Here is an 18,956-nt window from a genome sequence, read left to right on the forward strand (position 1 = left end):
ACTAAATCATTCTTTTGATACAGCCATTCAAAAGGGAGAAAAATACTTTTATCTGAGACTTCTATGTATAACATTCTTGTCATCTTTTTAAAAAACAAAACAAAACAAAAAGTGCTGCCTTATAGGATCAAACTTTTACATAACATGTTTGGAGCAATGTTCAGTCTCATAAAAATAACTGCAATTTTTTCAAAGAGATAAGGTCAAGGTTAAAATTGGTGTTTAATACTTAACATTCAACACTGTTGCCTCTGTTCTCAAAGTATATTAATAATTCACATCAAGTTTTCTATTTTTCCTGAAGACACTAAATGTTGGAGTTTTAATACACTTATCTCTTTTTTTATGTATTATTTCTCATCATCATTATTTATAACCCAGTAGGAATTTGAAAGAGTTGATTTTTCTAAACAAGAACACTTAAATTTTCTTAAACTGTATCTACTGTAGATCAATTAAGATATTTCTTCAGGCCAAAGTGTTGATACTAAGTTCTGAAACTAAGGAAACTGCTTGGCAAGTACCTTTCTGAAACAAAAATGCAATTTTAATTAAGAAAAATCAAAGAAATAAGTTATCCCTGGGATCATGTCATATTACAAAAATTGCATCTTCCAAACTCTGCATCATAAAGAAAAGGGGTGAAAATCACTCTTGCTCTGAGCAATTTTCTAGACTTTTTGTTATTCATCGAAAGTAAGCATTAGAGACAACTTCCAGAATGGCTGCATGAAGGGCTCCACAGATCTGCTCCCCAGCGAAACAACCAGAAATGGTACAAATTTGAAAAACAGCCAACATTTAAAGTCTCTGGAAATTGATCTAAGGGCATGTGCAAATGGAGAAACGTTCACTAAATCTCTGTAAGAACAGCGAGGGCCTGTTGCACTGGAGCCACATCTGCTCCTTCTCTTCTCTCCCTCCCAACTCAAGGCGATGGCAACTCCACTCTAGGTGAGTGTACGTAAGAAGACAAGGAGTCCTCTCCCCCAGCACAGTCAAGGGCTATAGTATCTCCCTGTGAGGGACAGGTCCCCAGCATTTCTATTCCCTGCTCCCTTTCCCCATGTTGCAGATGTTAAATCCCAGGCAGTGCAATCAATACGTGGGGGCCCTTTCCTCCATCCAGCCCCCACACATAGGGTGGAGGCTCTACCCTAGGCATGTAGGCCAAGAATATTGGAGTTCTGATAGTCCTCACGTGGCTCAGTCATAGGGCGGAAGCTCTACCCCATGTAGACAAAAACCCCATGATCCTCTCAATCCACAGGAAAAAGCACATGAGAAAACCCAAAACCCTATTCATGACAAACGAGGAATAAAGGGGGATTGTCTCAATCCGATAAAGGACATCTATGAGGACCACTCAGCTAACATCAAACCTAATGGTGAAAAATTGAATTCCTTCTCTCCAAAATCAGAAATAAGGCAAAGATGTCTTTTCTCTCACTTCTAGTCAATGCTACTGGAGTTTCTAGACAGGGCAATTAGGCAAATATGATGGTTAATTTTATTTGTCAACTTGCCTGGGCCATGGGGCACCAAGATATTTGATCAAACATTAGTCTGTGTGTGTCTGTCAGGCTCTTTCTGGATGAGACTAACACTCAAATTGGTAGATTGAGTAAATTGCCTTCACCAGTGTGGGTGGGCCTCGTCTAATCAGTTGAAGGCTTCAATAGAACAAAAAGACTAAGTAAGAGGGACATCCTCCCAGTGGGCAGAATTTCAAGCAGTGCACTTGGTTGCTCACTTTGCTTGGAAGGAGAAATGACCAGAGATGTGATTATATACCAATTCATGGACTCTGGTCACTGGTTTAGCTAAATGGTTAGTGACCTGGAAGGAATTTGGTTGGGAAATAGGTGACAAGGAAATTTAGGGAAGAGATACATGGAGAGACCTCTCTGAATGGGCAAAAAAGGTGAAGATATTTGTGTCCCATATAAATGCTCACCATAGGACAACCTTAGCAGAGGATTTCAGCAATCAAGTGGATAGGATGACCAGTTCTCTGAATACCAGTCAGGTGCTTTTCTCAGCCACCACTGTCATTGTCCATGGGCTCATGAACAAAGTGGCCATCCACGGTGGCAGTGATGGAAGTTATGCATGGGATCAGCAATGTGAGCTTCCACTCACCAAGGTCAACCTGGTTCTGGCCACTGCTGAGTGCTCAATCTGCCAGCAGCAGAGACCAACACTGCATCCAGATATGGCACTATTCTCCAGGGTGATTAGCCAGCAACCTGGTGGCAAGTTGATTACATTGCACCCCTTCTATCATGAAAGAGGAGCATTTTGCTCTTACTGGAATAGACACTTATTCTGGATGCAGATTTACCTTCCCTGCAATCTGTGCTCCTGCCAAAACTACCACCCACGGACTTAGAGAATGCCTTATCCACAGTCATAGTATTCCACATAGCATTGCTTCTGATCAAGGAACTCATTTCACAACAAATGAAGTGTGGCATCAGGCCCATGTTCACGGAATTCAGTGGTCTTATCATATTCCCTACCATCTTGAAACAGCTAACTTGATAGAACAGCGGAATGCCTTTTGAAAACTCAGTGCCAGCTAGGTGACAATACCTTGCAAGACTGGGGCAAAGTTCTCTAGAAGGCTGTATGTGCTCTAAACCAGTGTCTAATATATGGTGCTGTTTCTCCTACCATCAGGATGTGTGGGTCCAAGAATCAAGGGCTGGAAATGGGAGTGGTATTCCCAGTAACCACTAGCAAAAATTTTGCTTCCTGTTCCCATGACTTTATGCTCTGTTGGCCTAGAGCTCTTAATTCCAAAGGGAGGAATGCTTCCACCATTGTGTCCAGTAGACACAACAATGGTTCCACTGGACTGGAAGTAAAGACTGCCGCCTGATCACTCTGAGCTCTTCATGCATGCCTCTGAATCAACAGGCAAAGGAGGGAGTTACTGTGCAGGCTGGGCTGACTGATCCTAACTACCAAGGAGAAATTGGACTACTCTACAATGGAGGTAAGGGAGGGTATATCTGGAATACAGATGATCCCTTAGGGCGTCTCTTAGCATTGTCATGCCCTGTGATTAAGATCAAGAGAAAACTACAACAATTCAAACTAGGCAGGACTACTCATGGCCCAAATCTTTCGAGAATGAAGGTTTGGGTTGCTCCACCAGGTAAAGAAGCATGACCAGCCAGGATGCTTACTGATGACAAGGGGAATACAGAATGGTAGAAAGAAGCAGTAGAAGGAGGTAGTTACAAATATCGGCTGTGACCATGTGACCAGTTACTGAAATGAGGACTCTGTCATGAATATTTCCTTCTCATTTCTTATTTTGTTATGAATATGTCTGTATATGGATGTGTATGCGTGTGCATGTATAACATACATATTAAAGAAACAAAGATGTTTGCCATTTCTTTCCTCTCTTATTCTCTTATCATGTAACAAAAGAGGTGCTGACTTTATATCATAGTATTCAAGTATTATTAATTTTACACCATGGTATTTAGGTTACGGGATATCAAGGAGAAGAGTAAACATCACTCAAGGACTACCTCCTCTTCTGGGGGAGGGGCGTTTTCAGTTGTAGGCAGGATTGTTGTATCATGCTAGGTGGAATTATAACCTCGTTATTTTCTTTATTTGGACATGAAGTATGATTTAAGGAGATGTAAATGGATGCCACGTTGACAAGGAGCAGACTTGCAATGGTTAATTTTATGTGTCGACCTGACTGGGCCACAGCGTATCCAGATGTTTGGTTAAACATTATTCTAGGTGTGTCTGTGAGGATGTTTCTAGATGAGAGTGACATCCAAATCACTAGACTGAATAAAGCGGATTACCCTCCCTGATGTAAGCGGGCCTCACTCAATCAGTTCAAGGCCTGCATAGAACCAAAGGACTGAGTAAGAGGGAACTCCTGCCTGACTACCTTCGAGCTGGTACATTGGTTTTTTTCCTGCTTTTGGACTTGAACTGATACGTCGGCTCTTCCTGGGTCTTGAGCCTGTTGGTCTTCAGACTACAACTACAGAATTGGCTCTCCTGGGACTCCAGCTTGCTGACTGTAGACCTTGGGACTTGTCAGTCTCCATAAAAGCATGAGTCAATTTCTCACTTTATATATATTTTTACTATTGGTTCTGTTTATAAATATCATTTTATATATTGGTTCTGTTTTTCTGGAGAACGCTGACTAATACAGCCAGGAAATGAAAAAAGGCAACTATGTTGGAAAGAAAGATGTGACACTATGTCTATTTGAAGATCAAACTATCTCTTGATCTTGTATATTGAAAATCCTAAATAATCCACTAAAAAAAAGACCTATAAGTTAATCAAGGTTACAAGGTCCAAGATCAAAATAAAAATATCAATCATAATTCATAATTTCATTAGCAATGAAAAACTTGTAAATAAAATTAAGAATGCAGTTCCCTTTATGGTTGTATAACAAAGAATAAAATATATATGAGTAAATTTAACAAAAGAAATGTAAAACTTATATGCTAAAAACTGTTAAACGTTGTTAAAAAAATTAACGAAAACTTGCACAACCAGAGGCACTCAAACTGGAATGTACAACTATATGCTGAGGAGCTTTGGGGAGAAGAATAAAAAAAAAAAGATTGGGGGCCGGCCCGGTGGCGCAGCGGTTAAGTTCACACATTCCGCTTCTCAGTGGCCTGGGGTTCGCTGGTTCGGATCCCGGGTGTGGACATGGCACTGTTTGGCACGCCATGCTGTGGTAGGCATACTATGTGTAAAGTAGAGGAAGATGGGCACGGATGTTAGCTCAGGGCCAGCCTTCCTCAGCAAAAGGAGGAGGACTGGCAGTAGTTAGCTCAGGGCTAATCTTCCTCAAAAAAAAAAAAAAAAAGATTGGCAACAGTTGTTAGCTCAGGTGCCAATCTTAAAAAAAAATTAAAGAAAACTGAAATAAATGGAAAGACATTCCATGTTCATGGATAGAAGATTTAATACTACTGAATAATTTCGCTTAGAGGAAATGTGTGGAGGAGGCAAATCTATAGAAACAAAGAATAGATTACTAGTTGCCATGAGCTGGGGGGCTGAGGGCTAAATGGTAGGACTGCTAATGGGTATAGAGGCTTCTTTTTGGGGGTGACAGAAATGTTCTATAATTGGTTTTGGTGATGGTTGCACAACTCTGTGAATATATAAAAACCATTGACTTGTACACTTTAAATGGGTCAATTGTGTGGTATGTGAATTATATATCAATAAAGCTATTAATTTTTTAAAAGAGAAAGAAAATAACCATTAGAATCTGACTTTCAAGACATGGTTCCTCTATGTGCCATAACCAAATACATATGACTTGTTGGAAAATTTTTTCTAAAGTTTCCTTAAAGCAAATATCTTCAAACGAACTTCTGATCTAGAATTAAAATCAACTGGAGATAAATTCCCATTACAGTGGGCACGACTTAAATGAAATCCCATGATAGCAATGATCTGTCCAGTGGGTCTGTCCATAGAAAAGGAGTATGGTCGATCTAAGAAACTGAACATTTGTTTGCAGTTAAAAGCATCAACATTTTAAAAACAGGTTTGGCAAATAATAAGCTGTTTTTACATTAGTTCATTCATCCAATTAATTAAGTAACATTTATTGAACAATTATCTTACAATGCCTGGAGTTCACCCTACCTTTGTATTTCTAGTTATCTTAGATAATAAATTTGCCTGTTGTATTCAATGAAGATCTTTCCTAGCTTCCTGTCTTTGATAGTGGGATCATTGCATTTCATTTAACAGAAAAGCAGGCCATCATTGGTCATGGAATTACACGCAAAGTCCATATTCCTGGGTTTTGCTAAGTTAAAGATGCTTAAAATCATGTTGCCATATTATTCTGACACATTTATTGATTCATTTGTCACAATAAATGACAGAGGACTTGAAATTGCCTGTGCCTTTTAATAGTAAGGGAAATCTTAAAAAAAAAAAAAACCCCATATATTCTAGTCAAACCTGCAAAGCATTATGCTACATAACATTAACTAACCCAAATATTAGTGCTTGGGAATCTAAATGAAGCTATGAGGAAAATATGGCAATCATATGTTGTTACTTAAATTAATAATATTGATAGTAATAAAACAACTAAGATTTGTATATATCTTTAGTTCATAAATTATTTCATGTTAGTTTCTTTGTTAGTTTCTTTGATACTCATAGCCTTTGAAATACATATTATTAATTACCCACACTTTGTAGATGAGAAAATTGAAGCTAATAATTTAAAATATTTACCTGAGTTGTTTAAGCCAGTGAGGAATTCCATTTAAAGAACTACACTTTCAGAATAATTGGGTAGTAATCACAGGCTTGGGGGGCCTCTCCATCAGCTTGTCTTTGCCTCATGTTAATCACCTAGAGCTAACCACGTATAGGTTGTGATTGTCATTTGTGCTATTCATCAATTATTTTTGACCCTCTGCCTACTGAAAACATGATATAATTGTACTTTATGATCCCTTGAGGTTTGGTGGAGCCATTTGACCAGTTCAGGTCAATGAGTTGCGAGCAAGAGACATAATTCACTTTTGGGTTAGAAGAGATGGAATGGAAAGCAAAATTCTGCAAGTGGGTTATTAGGCGTAACAGTGATAGGAGTCACTCCCATTTCCACTTCTTGATTTCTGGGCCCATGTTTTCTACCTATGGAGTCACCATCATATAATAGACTCTGATGCAAAGTATATATTGTATCCTTTAAGAACCTCCTTATTTCCAGATGCTGTTTCATAAATGGCACCATAACTGAGTTTTCAGCAAGCCAGTCTATCTTTCAGTTAAGCCAGCCACTTGCAGGTTATGGGGTATATGGTAAGAACAGTTGATTCCATATGCATGAGCCCATGATGACTTCCTTTGCTGTGAAATGAGTTCTTTGATCAGATGGAATGCTGTATGGAATGTCATGATGGTGAATAAGACACTCCGTAAATTCATGATTGGTGGTGTTGGCAGAAACATTAATGGCAGGGAAGGTAACTTCATATTCAGAATGTGTCTGTTTCAGTGAAGATGAATCTTTACACTCCATGAAGGCATATATCCCATGTAATCAACCTATCACCAGATGGCCGGCTTGTCCTCCCATATTCCAAGAATGGTGCCATATTAAGGATTCAGTGTTGGTTTGTGCTGTTGGCAGATTAGATATGCAGGTCAGCTTTGGTAAAGGGATGCCTAGGTTATTGAGCCCATATACAGATTCCATCTCTGCCACCATACCCACTTAGTTCACAGCTCCATTAAGCAAGGAATGTGATGGCTAGGGAGAAAGGATGACTTTTCCCAGGGTGTTATAATCCAGAGGGTGTATAATTTTGTCCACTTGATCACTAAGAACCTCTTCCACAGTAGTTGTCCTTTGGTGCATATTTCTTATTCACTGATATCTTCATAGTCTGTGCACATTCTGAAAAGTCCATCCACACACTTCTTCCCTAAGCTCCTTTTTCATATTGTTCCTTCTAAGCTCTTGACCATCCAACCAAACCATTTGCTATTACCCATTTATTAATAGAGACCTGTATTTCTGGACATTTCTCACTCCAGACATAGTGGATGACCAAGTGCCATACTTGAAGTTCTGACCACTAGGAGGATTTTCCTTCACCACTGGCCTTCAGGTTTACCCTTGAGTGTGGCTATAGTGCTGCAGCTGCTTACTTTCAGGTAGTACTAGCATATCATGATGACCCATCTATAGACCAGGCTCAAGATTTGTCTCCCTCAGTCCACTGGTTGTAAGGAGATTCCCAGAATGCTATTCCTGCAGGCCTTTTCTGGGACCATTCCTGGGACCAATTCTGTATTGTTCAAGGTCCAGTCAGGACATAGGACTGAATAGTCATTTGAACAGGGAAAGTTTAATAGAAAGCTTTATTAACAGGGGATTGGAATGAGGAGGAATTGGCTAGTGAGAGTTAAAAAGAATTTTAAAGAATATAGGAACAGCAGACACAAGATGTGATCACTACCTGTGGGGCTGAGATAAGTAGCGAGGGAGAAGTCCACCTTGCTAGGGCTGATACCAAGATGTCTTTGGAAAGAGTACCACCTTGGCTTTCTGAATGGTAGAGATGTCAATGAAGTATCTCATCGGTGGGACTTGCTGGAGATCTACCCTCTGGAAGCTGCTGAGCCTCAGAACTTGTTAGGTGCCAGGAGAAGCTGCTGGATGCTGTTGGAACCAGGAGCTTGAGAGGTCCCCCTCTTCAGGAATCTTCCTTGCCCAGCTCAGACTGGATCAGCTCTGGGCTGGCTGTATAGGACAAAGGTCAAGGGATGGCTAACCTCCAGTGCCCCTGGTGTATGTCCATGCCTGGGACTGAGGAGAGGGTATGGGGTGCAGCAATCTGGGCTGGGGGCAGGCCCACAATATTTGGATCTCTAGACTATGCCACCACAGCTGCATGAGTTTGATAGCAAGTCAAACACTGTAAAAAGCTGTGCCCTGCAGGAATTTTATGCTGAAATTATGCAGGGGCTGAACAAAGGAGGAAAAAGAGCTTTTTGCAAGACACTGGTAAGAAAGCACACTGGAAACAGGAAGAGACAACCCTTCCTCCACCAGTGTCCATCTAGGCCCTCTATGGACGAGGCTTAACATATGCCAGGTGGTAAAGGAGACATATTGATAAGGCCCAGTGCCATTATTACAGAGCAGGCAACAAGAGACAACTTGAACGTAAGAGGCAAAAAATTAACCATCATCACAATGTCTGTATTTTTCACTTCTGGATTTTTAACTCTTTTCTGTAGTATCTTGTAGTTATTTTTATTTATTAAATAATATTTTTTGGTGTATTGTTTAAAGTTCTTTGAGGATCTAACCCTTTTAACAGTTTTGTACAATGATTCTAGCATATCATAGATTGTTTCCTTGAATGTTTTTAATTTGGATTGTGATCTCATTGGCAGTAGGGCTTTAGCTCTAGAGACTCTGTCAGAAGTGAGTCAAAGAGAGAGATTTTGTGTTTGCTTGAGCCAAAGACCCCAGGTGTATATCACTAACCCAGAAACACCTGCAATTTTTTGAATTGTGACTTCCTGAACAATGGTCGGGATTTTGAGGGGGAGTTATTTTTCCCACTTGGAGACCAGGCTGATGCAGAAGAGTTTTGCTGTTGAGTGAATATTTTACAAATTTTCACTTCTTCTTTCATGACAATTCAAATTCAAACTTTTAGATTACTGAGGCCAATCCTACCACTCCACCCTGGGGCAGGCAGAGTATCAGCTCAAATGTTTAGTCTCATCCTCTCACTTAAGGTTATTTTGTTTCCTGTCCCTGGTAGTCAGTTACTTCCTTGTAAGCTCAGCCATGCATTTAAAAGATTCTTGTTATAGTTTGTCAGGATTTTTAGTGGGAGGATTGTATATTCTGCTAAATTCCAAGAACCGAGAATCTCCAAATATCCTTATAAATCTTCTTTTCTATTTTTTAAGGCAATATATACAACACTTCCTTTCAGTGAGCAGTAAATTACTTACAACTTACTACTCACATTGGGGAAGCTACCAAACCTCTCTGTTCGTCAATTTCCTCATTTATAAAATGGGCATGGTACAGTAGCACCTATATCATAAGGTGTTAGTGAGATTTAAGTGCATGAACATACAAAATATACTTATAACAGCGTCTGACTCAAAGTAGGTACCAATTAGCTATTACTATTACTATTATTGATGAACCTGTGGAAATAAGGATGTTCTCTTATTGGGACCTGTGATAAGTTCTGAAAGAGAATCAAAAACACTAAAGTTGTAAAGTAACACATACTCTCTTTTCTTCATTTAAGAAAGCAGCCCTTGGCTTGCTGTGGGGTTTTGGCAAAGACTGAATACCTGAGCATGTGACCTGAGCAGCTCACCATAAAACAGGTGCTCTAGTATCAAAAAAATCTTAAAATTGGATAAGCCTTCAGCAAACCATGCTTGTGTGGAAATGGTATATATGAAAATGGTCCTAAAAGCATTCACTGCACGAACATTTGGCTCTTGCTCCCAATAGGCATATTCTTACAATCTCATAGAGAGTTCCATCTGAATAGCTAACTAGGGGGTTAAACATTCAAATCTCGGGGGCCAGCCAGGTGGTGTAGTGATCAAGTTTGCACACTCTGCTTTGGTGGCCTGAGATCTGCCAGTTTGGATCCCGGGTGCGGACCTATGCACTGCTCATCAAGTCATGCTGTAGCAGGTGTCCCACATATAAAGTAGAGGAAGATGGGCACGGATGTTAGCTCAGGGCCAGTCTTCCTCAGCAAACAGAGGCGGATTGGCAGCGGATGTTAGCTCAGGGCTAATCTTCCTAAAAAAAAAATTCAAATCTGGTTTACAGATGGTTTTATATCACATGCTGGAATCATGTAGAAGTGTACTGCTAATGGAAAAGGGCAGTGGAAGAGAGAAATACTCCCCATGGTACATATCAATGTCCACTATGCTTCAAAAGAGAGGGGGAGGATGAAGATTCTATATTTTAAGGATATGGGCTAAAGGTTTGATGGGATGGGACTTAGAAGGACAAGGTAGGATCTACGGGTCAAGGTGTGGGAAAATGTAGGATGGGCCTCTTGCAATAGTCCCAGAATAAAAGCATATTTGTAGCCCATAGTAGTGCTTTCCAAAAAGTCCCATTTCATGAATTTTTATGATCAAACAGTAAGTTTGACAAGAATTCTTGTTCTGTATATGCTAATCCTACTGCTTTCCCAGGCACTCCTGGGCTTGTTCCATGGCCTTACATACCAAGTGGCCGTGTTGGTAAGGATTTATGCTATGTATCAGTTCAACGGATTTCCCTCTCACTAAAGGAGAACTGGCTACTTCCATGGCTAACTGCTCAGCTTCCCACAGCAGCAACTACTCTTGGTCCTCTCCCTGCCACACAATCTGGAGGCTGCCATGATTTGTTCTTAGTGGAAAAGATACATTGGGTTTACGTTTCTTGCTCAGCAAGTTTCTCCTAACACAATCATCCGTGAACTTACTGACTAGTTCATTTCACATCAGATTTCACACATAACATTTTTTTCTAACCAATTAAATTATCCTCCAGCAAAAGAAGTAAAGTCAGGGGCTGGCCTGATGGTGAAGCAGTTAAGTTCGCATGTTCTGCTTCAGGGGCCTGGGGTTAGCCGGTTCGGATCCCGTGTGTGGACCCATGCACTGCATGTAAAGCCATGCTGTGGCAGGCGTCCCACGTAAAATAGAGGAAGATGGGCATGGATGTTAGCTCAGGGCCAGTCTTCCTCAGCAAAACGAGGAGAATTGGTGGCAGATCTTAGCTCAGGGCTAATCTTCTTCGGAAAAAAAAAAAGAAGTCATTGGGTAACACCCATGGTATGACTTGTCTTATCATGAATCCCATTACCAGAAACAGCTGGCTTTACGGATGACTCAGTTATGGTCTCAGGAGAGTCCACCTGGAAAGGAAGCTTTTGACAAGATATATTTTCTCAGAAACAAAAATTAACGCATCGTACTATTTCTCCTATAATCAGAATAAGAGTCCAGGAACCAAGGGACAGGACAGGGTAGGGTTCCTCTTAATATTATACCTGTTCTTAAAGTTTTGGACCATGCTGGTTTAGAAGCTTTAGTACCCAAATAAGAACTCTTCCATTCAAGAACCCAGCAATAATGCCATTTAATGGAAAGCTGAGACTGTTATATGGCAACTGAGGATTTTTCATGCCACTGAATAAACAGGCAATGCATGTTGGTAATTAAATTCAAAAATTTAGTCCATAAGTTGCAAAATATCAATAGGATTGCAGCAGAATGGCAGGAGGAATAGACATACCAGACTTGGAGCTGCACCAATTATTAGTAGCTTTGGGTTTTCTTCCTCTGGGGAGCTGGGGACTATATTCCCAGGTGCTTGAGACATAGCTAAACTATATTCAGCAGGAATGGGGGAAAAAAAGAAAATATGTCAAGAAACGTGCTATTAATGTCGGGCAGCCAAAGCAGTAAATTATAGTAGGGATTTCCTTTTTTTGGCTGACCAGCATCAATATGGCCTTTCTATGTTTAGAAAATTCTTTGCCTTAAAAATCTCTGTGGGACTTCGCCAGGGGGGCCACGCAGATCTACCCTTCAGCGTTTTGAAACCAGAACTATTAACATTGAGAAACAGGACTGTGGGGCGTTTATGTGGCAGTAATAGCAGAGGCAGTTCTCAGAGGCAGCTGCGGTAATGATGTTAGTGACAGCACCTAGAGTCCAGTGGCATCAGTGCCAATGGCAGCAGTGGAGGTGGCGCGGCATCCATCTGTCAGCAACTGTGGCAGGAATGTCTGCACCATTAGTTCTGTGGCATGGTTTTGGCGTGATCCAAGGTGTGTAGTCTTGGTTTGTTCTGCCCATTTTCTGAACCTATTGTCTGTGCTTTCTGGCAATTCTGTGAGTCATAATATTCTTAAGCATTTCCTGGTTCAGACTGTAATTAGAAAACTTTGAATGTTCCTTACTAGCCAAAATGAGCTTGGAGGAGAAAAAAACAGTCTTTTAATAACTTGTGTTCCCTATAGACCTTAGCAGAGAGCCTTTTTAAGTGAGTACGTCTGATGCTGTAGTTTATTAATAAATAATGGGATCCCTAACCCTAAAACGTTATAGTTTACAAGGAATGTAAGGCATTTACACGAAATAAATACAATCTATAAGAGAGAATAAAATTAAGTGCTAAATTGTGAAGAGACTATGCCATTTGAAAAGTCTTTCTGAAAGAGATGGGACTATAGTTATTTCCTGAAGTATGGGCAGGAGCTGGCATTTTGGGTACAGGAAGCATAAAGCATAGGAAGGAGACAGTATATTCACAGGGCAGCGAGACCAGCCCGACTGAAGACGTGCGTATATGAACTGAAACCAATGAGAGGTACATTTGAATGGTTAAGAGGGAGTATACTATTAAGGCCTTGTCCTCTAATCAGAATAGAGAAATTCTTTATTTCCCTAAATATCTTACATACATCTTTTATGTTTTTTAAGTTAAAAAATTTTAAACATTGGGCTAAACACGTCGCCAGGAGAGGTTTTAGAAATCAAGTCTGAACTAGCCTCCTCCGGGGCTATGTGCAAACTTCTCAGGCATTCTTTCCAACGCCGATGGAAGAAAACAGCTGGGGCTGAGGGAAGTAAATGATAAAACCTGAAGATAGTTCCAAAATATATCAATTTGCATTCAATTTTTCATTATTTTTGGAATTTAGGTTTTTTTTTTAACAGTAAGCCATGAACTAAATAATTACAGCTTTGCATTGGCGTTGCAAAAATTAAAGATTATTTCTTGGTGGCAATGTCCAGTCCTGCTCTTAGTAACATTCTTGCTCATTAACCTCAGGAAGACTTTGAGGAGTAAAGATACACTTGAAATTGACTGAAAATAGTTTTTAAATCCAACGTCCCTGGCTTGACGGCGAAATGACCACAGTCCGGTCATGGGGTCAAAAATCAATTACAAAACGGAGGAGCTTTTCATGGTTTTTATTTTTGCATTAGCCTTAGTAAAAGATGGACTCGAAAACTACAACCGAGAAGAAAGGCAACCGTTAAAATACAGGAAACACAGTATTGGCTTTTCCTCTAGGCGGGCTGGGTCGGCTGCCTTCCAGCCCCGCTGTGGATTCCCTGAAGTTGATGGTTTGCTCTGTCGCTGTGCCCAGATCCCCGCCCCGCAGAAACCGTCGCTCGAAAGCCCCCTAGCCAGGTCAGTGCAAGGACGCCCTCCTCCTACCTTTGACTCCCCGGCTTTCCTCCAGGGGACAGCGTCCCTTTCCCCACCCTAGCCGGAGGCCGAGCGTCCCCCTGCTGCGTCTCCAGCGGGCCCCGGGCCAGGTGGGGATGAGCCGGGCCCCACGCTCTCGCCGGCAGTTCCGCGTCTGCGCAGCTGGCGAGGGGCTGGAGCAGGGCCGGCCCGGGAGGCGCGGGATGCGCAGGAGCCAATGGGCACGCTCGGGAGAGCCCGGCTGGCGGCGGCGGCCGGCCGGGCGCGCACTCTCGGGATGGACGGCGAGCGCCGGGCATCTCAGGCGCTCTCCTCGGGCCTCCCGGAGGGGGGCGCCGGCGGGGAGAGCCCGGGGGACGGCGGCCCCGTCCCGGGCAGCAGCTGCTCGTCGGCCCTGCTGCAGGCCGAGGTGCTGGATCTGGACGAGGACGAGGACGACCTGGAGGTGTTCAGTAAGGTGAGGGCGGAGGCGCGTCCCGGGAAAGTTCCAAGTCAACTCCGGGAGTTGGCAGGGCTGTGCGACAGTTGCCCCGGCGCGCTCGCCCTGCCCCGGCCGAGGATCCGCGCTGGAGGTGGGTGGGGTCTCCCCTGGCCGCCCGATCCCGCCTGGCAGCTCGCGGCACCCGGGGCTGCGTCCCGGCCGGTCTCGGACGGCGGCCGCTCCCTCCTCTGCACTTTGACCTTCCGTCGGGCAGGGCTGTGGCTTCGTGGAGTCTGCAAAGTTGCGGGTTTTCTTTTCCTTTTTCTCCTCTTTTCTTCTCTGGCGGGGACATCCCCCGGGACAGTGCCCAAACCCGGGAGGCGGTGGCCTGAAGGTGCCCCCGCCCCTAGCAGCTTCTTTTTTGGGCGCAGCCAGCCCTGAACTCTGGGAGAGAGATCTCCGGAGTCTAGAGAAATTATTCTTGATTTAGTGTTGTTGCTGGTTGTGGATTTGAGACTTGGGTGACACCCGAGGTGAGTTTCAAGCCCAGTGGGAATAGGTGCAAGGGGATCCCCTCTTCAGGAGAAACGCTGGGGAGCGCAGGATTTTTCAGATAGTCAGCTGCTACCACCCAACGCGTAGCCAGCCGCTTTCGTTTTTCTCCTCCCCGGGGAAATTTAGGACCAAAGGGCCCTCTTAATTTACAGTATAGTTGGAGAGAAATTGATTCGGCTTAGTGGTAGACTTGTGCGTGTACCCTGGTGGTTGTAATTTCTTTTCGGAAAAGAAAAATACCTTCCTTGCGAGGCAGTTACATGTCACTCCAGTTTCTCACGTTGCTGCTGGTAGAAGACCCGAGTTGAGATGAGAACATTGTATTAATTACTAAGAAGCCTGTGCAGTAGTTAAATGTTACCTTGAGGCGTTAGGTAAAGCAACATACTTAAACCACTGCTTTTTTCTGGGAGAGCGAACTGAAGTTAGAAAGTGAACAAGCATACTCCAAAGAGGAATATGTGAAACTCTCTTTTTTTTTTCTTTAGGATTAAATAACATGTAGGCACAGTTATATTCGAGAGTTCAGAGTATCAGTTTTAAGTTCTTGATAAAGTTTTTTGGCCTTTCAATGTGTTTAAATTGTAAAACAATGGAATTATTTTATGTTCACTTGTAAAAGGTTAACACTGCCTTTTTATGTTCCACACACGTTATGTTGAGATCAAGGACAATTGGCCAGTTCTTTACGTTGGCTCGTAAGATACTGTGAGTCTGTGAAAATTAGTTTATGGCTTTGCCTTGTGACTCTTCCAGCATGGGGGCAGGGAGAGTGTTGGGAGTGGCAGTTGTGTATCAGAATCATCTGGGATTGTTTTAAATTTGTCATGGGGTTTCTCTTTCCCCAGATTCTAAGTCTTCCAGTTCCCATTAAGAATCACTGTTTTCATGAGCCACTGTTGTCAAAGGCGGATCTAAGGTGAAGCTAATGAAATTTAAGCTTCAGCTGTTCATTTGCTAGGCCTCTGGAAACCTAGGGAGTTGTAGATGTTCTAGGTGGGAAGGGAATGACAGGTTGCAACCAGAAGAGATATTTCTAAGTACGCTTTTCTGGTAAATTGCCTAAAGCTATCTCAGAAGAAAGGAATCTAGATGTCCATGGCTCCAATCAGTTGTTGAGATTTCTTTTCTCTTTCTAAATAAAAATTTGCTTTTCCGCCTAATTTTGTGTTTGTGATTTTGTGTTCTTTGTAAGAGGATGTAAGCTTCAGCCCCATACACCTGGATCCACCTTGCTTGTTAGTGTTGTATGACTACATGTATTGAAAGCTTAGAAAAAGTTGAGAACCACTTCTATAGAAATTGGCCATATAGATTAAGGTAAAGATATAATATTGGTTAAAGTTTGAAAAGAATAGTTGGAAAAATTTTAAATTAGCTGCTGGCTTATATTTCAGTAAGTCAAATTTTTCAACCGTGAACCACAATCAGACAAGCAAAGTTAAGAAAGTCCTCTCCCTTTCCACTCCCTTTCTTGCCTGTTCCTCTGAAGATCTCGACCACTGGTCGGCCTACCCTAGGGCTGTTTCACTAGTTACTTCTGAAGTATAATAATGTTACCATTTAGTACCTTGAGATCGACCACTTTCATATTCCGTTTACATTTACAATTGTAGTCCCTTATTCCCTTAGATTATTTGTGAGTATATACCATGCCCCCATCTGGAACCTTTTTGAAGAGTAGGATCTTTGACATATCATTATTCCTTTTCTACCCAAAGTTTACTACAAGTACCTGGAAAATACATGTTAAATATTTTTGTGTAAGATGCTGTGCTAAGGAGTCTTTGGAAAAAAAGAAATGCTAGATTCAGTTCTTGCTATCACGGTCTCCGAGTCCAGGTGGGGGTCCAGAAACTCTAAATGGCGATATAAATCAAGAGAGATGGAGAGTAAGACAAAGAAAGAATTGTTCTGAGTTTTCACGTAATCCAGTGAGGAGAAAATGATGCCAAATCTCAAGACACCACAGGGAAGCAAAGGATATTGACTTAAAAGAACAGGTATCGATGTTGGAAGGTAGGAGAACATAACTGATGATTCGAAAAAAGAAAAAGGATAAAAATTGTAACAGTGTAAGAATAGTGTTAGCACTAGGCCAAAATGAGAGGAGGCTTGCAAAAAATTTAGCTAGAGAAAGGGGGAACTTTTCTCTACATTTAAAGGAAAAGGCTCTCCTTTTGTGGGGAAAATAATATATTAAAATAAATTTCCTTTATTGTTATTAAATACTGTAATGTATAGAAGACACAGCAGTTGAAACAGCATAGGTAACTAGGTCACAGCAAAACACTGAGGTGCTTCTCTGGTACTCAGTATATGAAAGCTCTTATTATTGACCTTGTTAAAGGTATTCAGGACCATAAAATGTGGTCTATATCATCTGGGATAATCAGGGAATTTACAGATGTAATTATCCTCATCACCACTAGTCATCTTTGAGAAGTCATGAAATCCAGGAATGGAGCCCAAAAGTCAGAGATAAGTGAATATTCTTTTTTAAAATAATAGGCAAAAAGGAAATTCTGGAAGGTATAGACCAGTAGGCTTAATTTCAGTCTTCAGCCAAGCTATCAAAGCTATAGAACTATTTAGTATTTTGTTTCTAAATACTTTTACAAGAAGGGGATCATGTTTTATAAAAATGATGGAAAACTAAGATTGTTTTTGTGGTAAACCAGAAAAGTAACAACGAACATGTTTATTTGAATAAGGCTTTTGAAAGAATCACTCATATTTTTGTGGAAAAGGTTATTTTTGAAAGAATAATAGGAAATAGTTGTTGAGACATCCAGCTCCTCTATGTACTGGGTCTCTGTCAATCCAGAAATTCAGTGTAGCGATGGAGGGACATAATTGTACTAGTCAACAATTCTGTCAAATATTTAGAATAAGATATTGGGAGTCTGGTTATTAATTTTTCACGTTTGTTTTCTGAACCATCTCTATTTAGTTCCTGTTGTGTGCCTGTATTGAGCATGAGCTGTATTTACGGAGAGATGTGGCTAGAAATGTGCCACTGCCAGAAATGTGGTGCCAGAGCAGGGAGGAAATGGGGTGTAAGTTCTCTGAGCTCCTCTTCTCCTGCTCTTGGATCTCCTCCTTGTAGCCCCCACTGCTCAGATGACGTCATCCATAAGGGTCAGCCTCCTAGGGCTTGGAGAATACATGGGTGGCAGTTGGGAGATGGGGGTGAAAATAAAGAACAACCAGCATATTACATAGTACAAACATGTGGAGAATAGCTTTGAATAAAGACAGCCGCATCACCATCTCCATCCCATGTGCTCATCTATAATGCGACCCTCCATCTTCTGTCAAGAGGTGGGATTTATGCCCCTCTCCTTGAGTCTAGGTGGGATTGTGACTACTTTCACCAATACGGTATGGTGGAAGTGATGCTGTGCAACTTCTAGCGCTAGATCATAAAAGAAAATGCAGACTCTGCTTTGTCCAGTGGGATACTGTGCTTTTTGGAGCTACCATGTAAGAAATGCAACCTAAGGCCTCCATGTTGTGAGGAAGCCCAGGTTACATTGGGAGACTGCTGCTCCAGTCAACAGCCCCAGCTGAAGTCCCAGGCACCATCCAGCATCAAGTGACTGGCTTGTGAGTGAAGATGTCTATCTGATTTTAGCCCCCAGCATCAAGGCACCCCCAGCCATCAAATCTCGTCCCCTGAGGCCCCACGTAGAATGGAGCAAAGACAAGTCATGTCTGCTGTATCCTGTCTGAATTCTTGACCCAGTAAACCAGTGGGCATAATAAAATATAAAAACATTAAAATTATTTTATACCACTAAGTTTTGGGATAGTTTGTTACACCACAGTAGAAACTATAACAATAGCTAATAGTCTGTATAACATAATCAGCCTTTCAAATATTTTGATAAATTAGAGTACTGGGTTTAGAAGTAGACTGAAAAATTTAATGGGGATAAATGTAAAGTGCTGAAGAAAGCTGTATTCGTCCTTGTAAATAAAAATATAGCCAAGACATAAGCTTAGTGGTTAGAAGCAGAGACTGTATTTGAAATCCTGGCTTCACCACTTACTAGCTTTGTTTCCTTGGGCAAGTTACTTAACCTCTCAATGCCTCAGATCTTTCATCTGTAAAATGAGGGCAAATAATAAATAAGAGGATTAATTGGCTTACTGTATGTAAAGAACTTACGAATACTGTCATGTGCTACATAATGACAT

General features: G+C 41.6%; 1 protein-coding gene and 1 long non-coding RNA gene across 2 annotated transcripts in view; one reads left to right on the plus strand and one right to left on the minus strand.

Annotated features, from left to right (window-relative positions):
- Window positions 1-13,924, minus strand: part of LOC124230061 (uncharacterized) — a 38,400-nt gene extending 24,476 nt beyond the window's left edge. The window contains exon 1 of the long non-coding RNA XR_006886064.1: window positions 13,787-13,924. This is a non-coding gene — a long non-coding RNA (uncharacterized LOC124230061). The remainder of the gene's footprint in view (window positions 1-13,786) is intronic.
- A 63-nt stretch (window positions 13,925-13,987) lies between these two features.
- Window positions 13,988-18,956, plus strand: part of SNX7 (sorting nexin 7) — a 96,166-nt gene continuing 91,197 nt past the window's right edge. Inside the window, exon 1 of the mRNA XM_046645802.1 lies at window positions 13,988-14,234. Coding sequence (XP_046501758.1) covers window positions 13,995-14,234 — 240 coding nt within the window. The 5' untranslated portion in view covers window positions 13,988-13,994. The remainder of the gene's footprint in view (window positions 14,235-18,956) is intronic.

This window comes from Equus quagga, chromosome 18 (genome assembly GCF_021613505.1).
Source record: "Equus quagga isolate Etosha38 chromosome 18, UCLA_HA_Equagga_1.0, whole genome shotgun sequence".
NCBI lineage: Eukaryota > Metazoa > Chordata > Mammalia > Perissodactyla > Equidae > Equus > Equus quagga.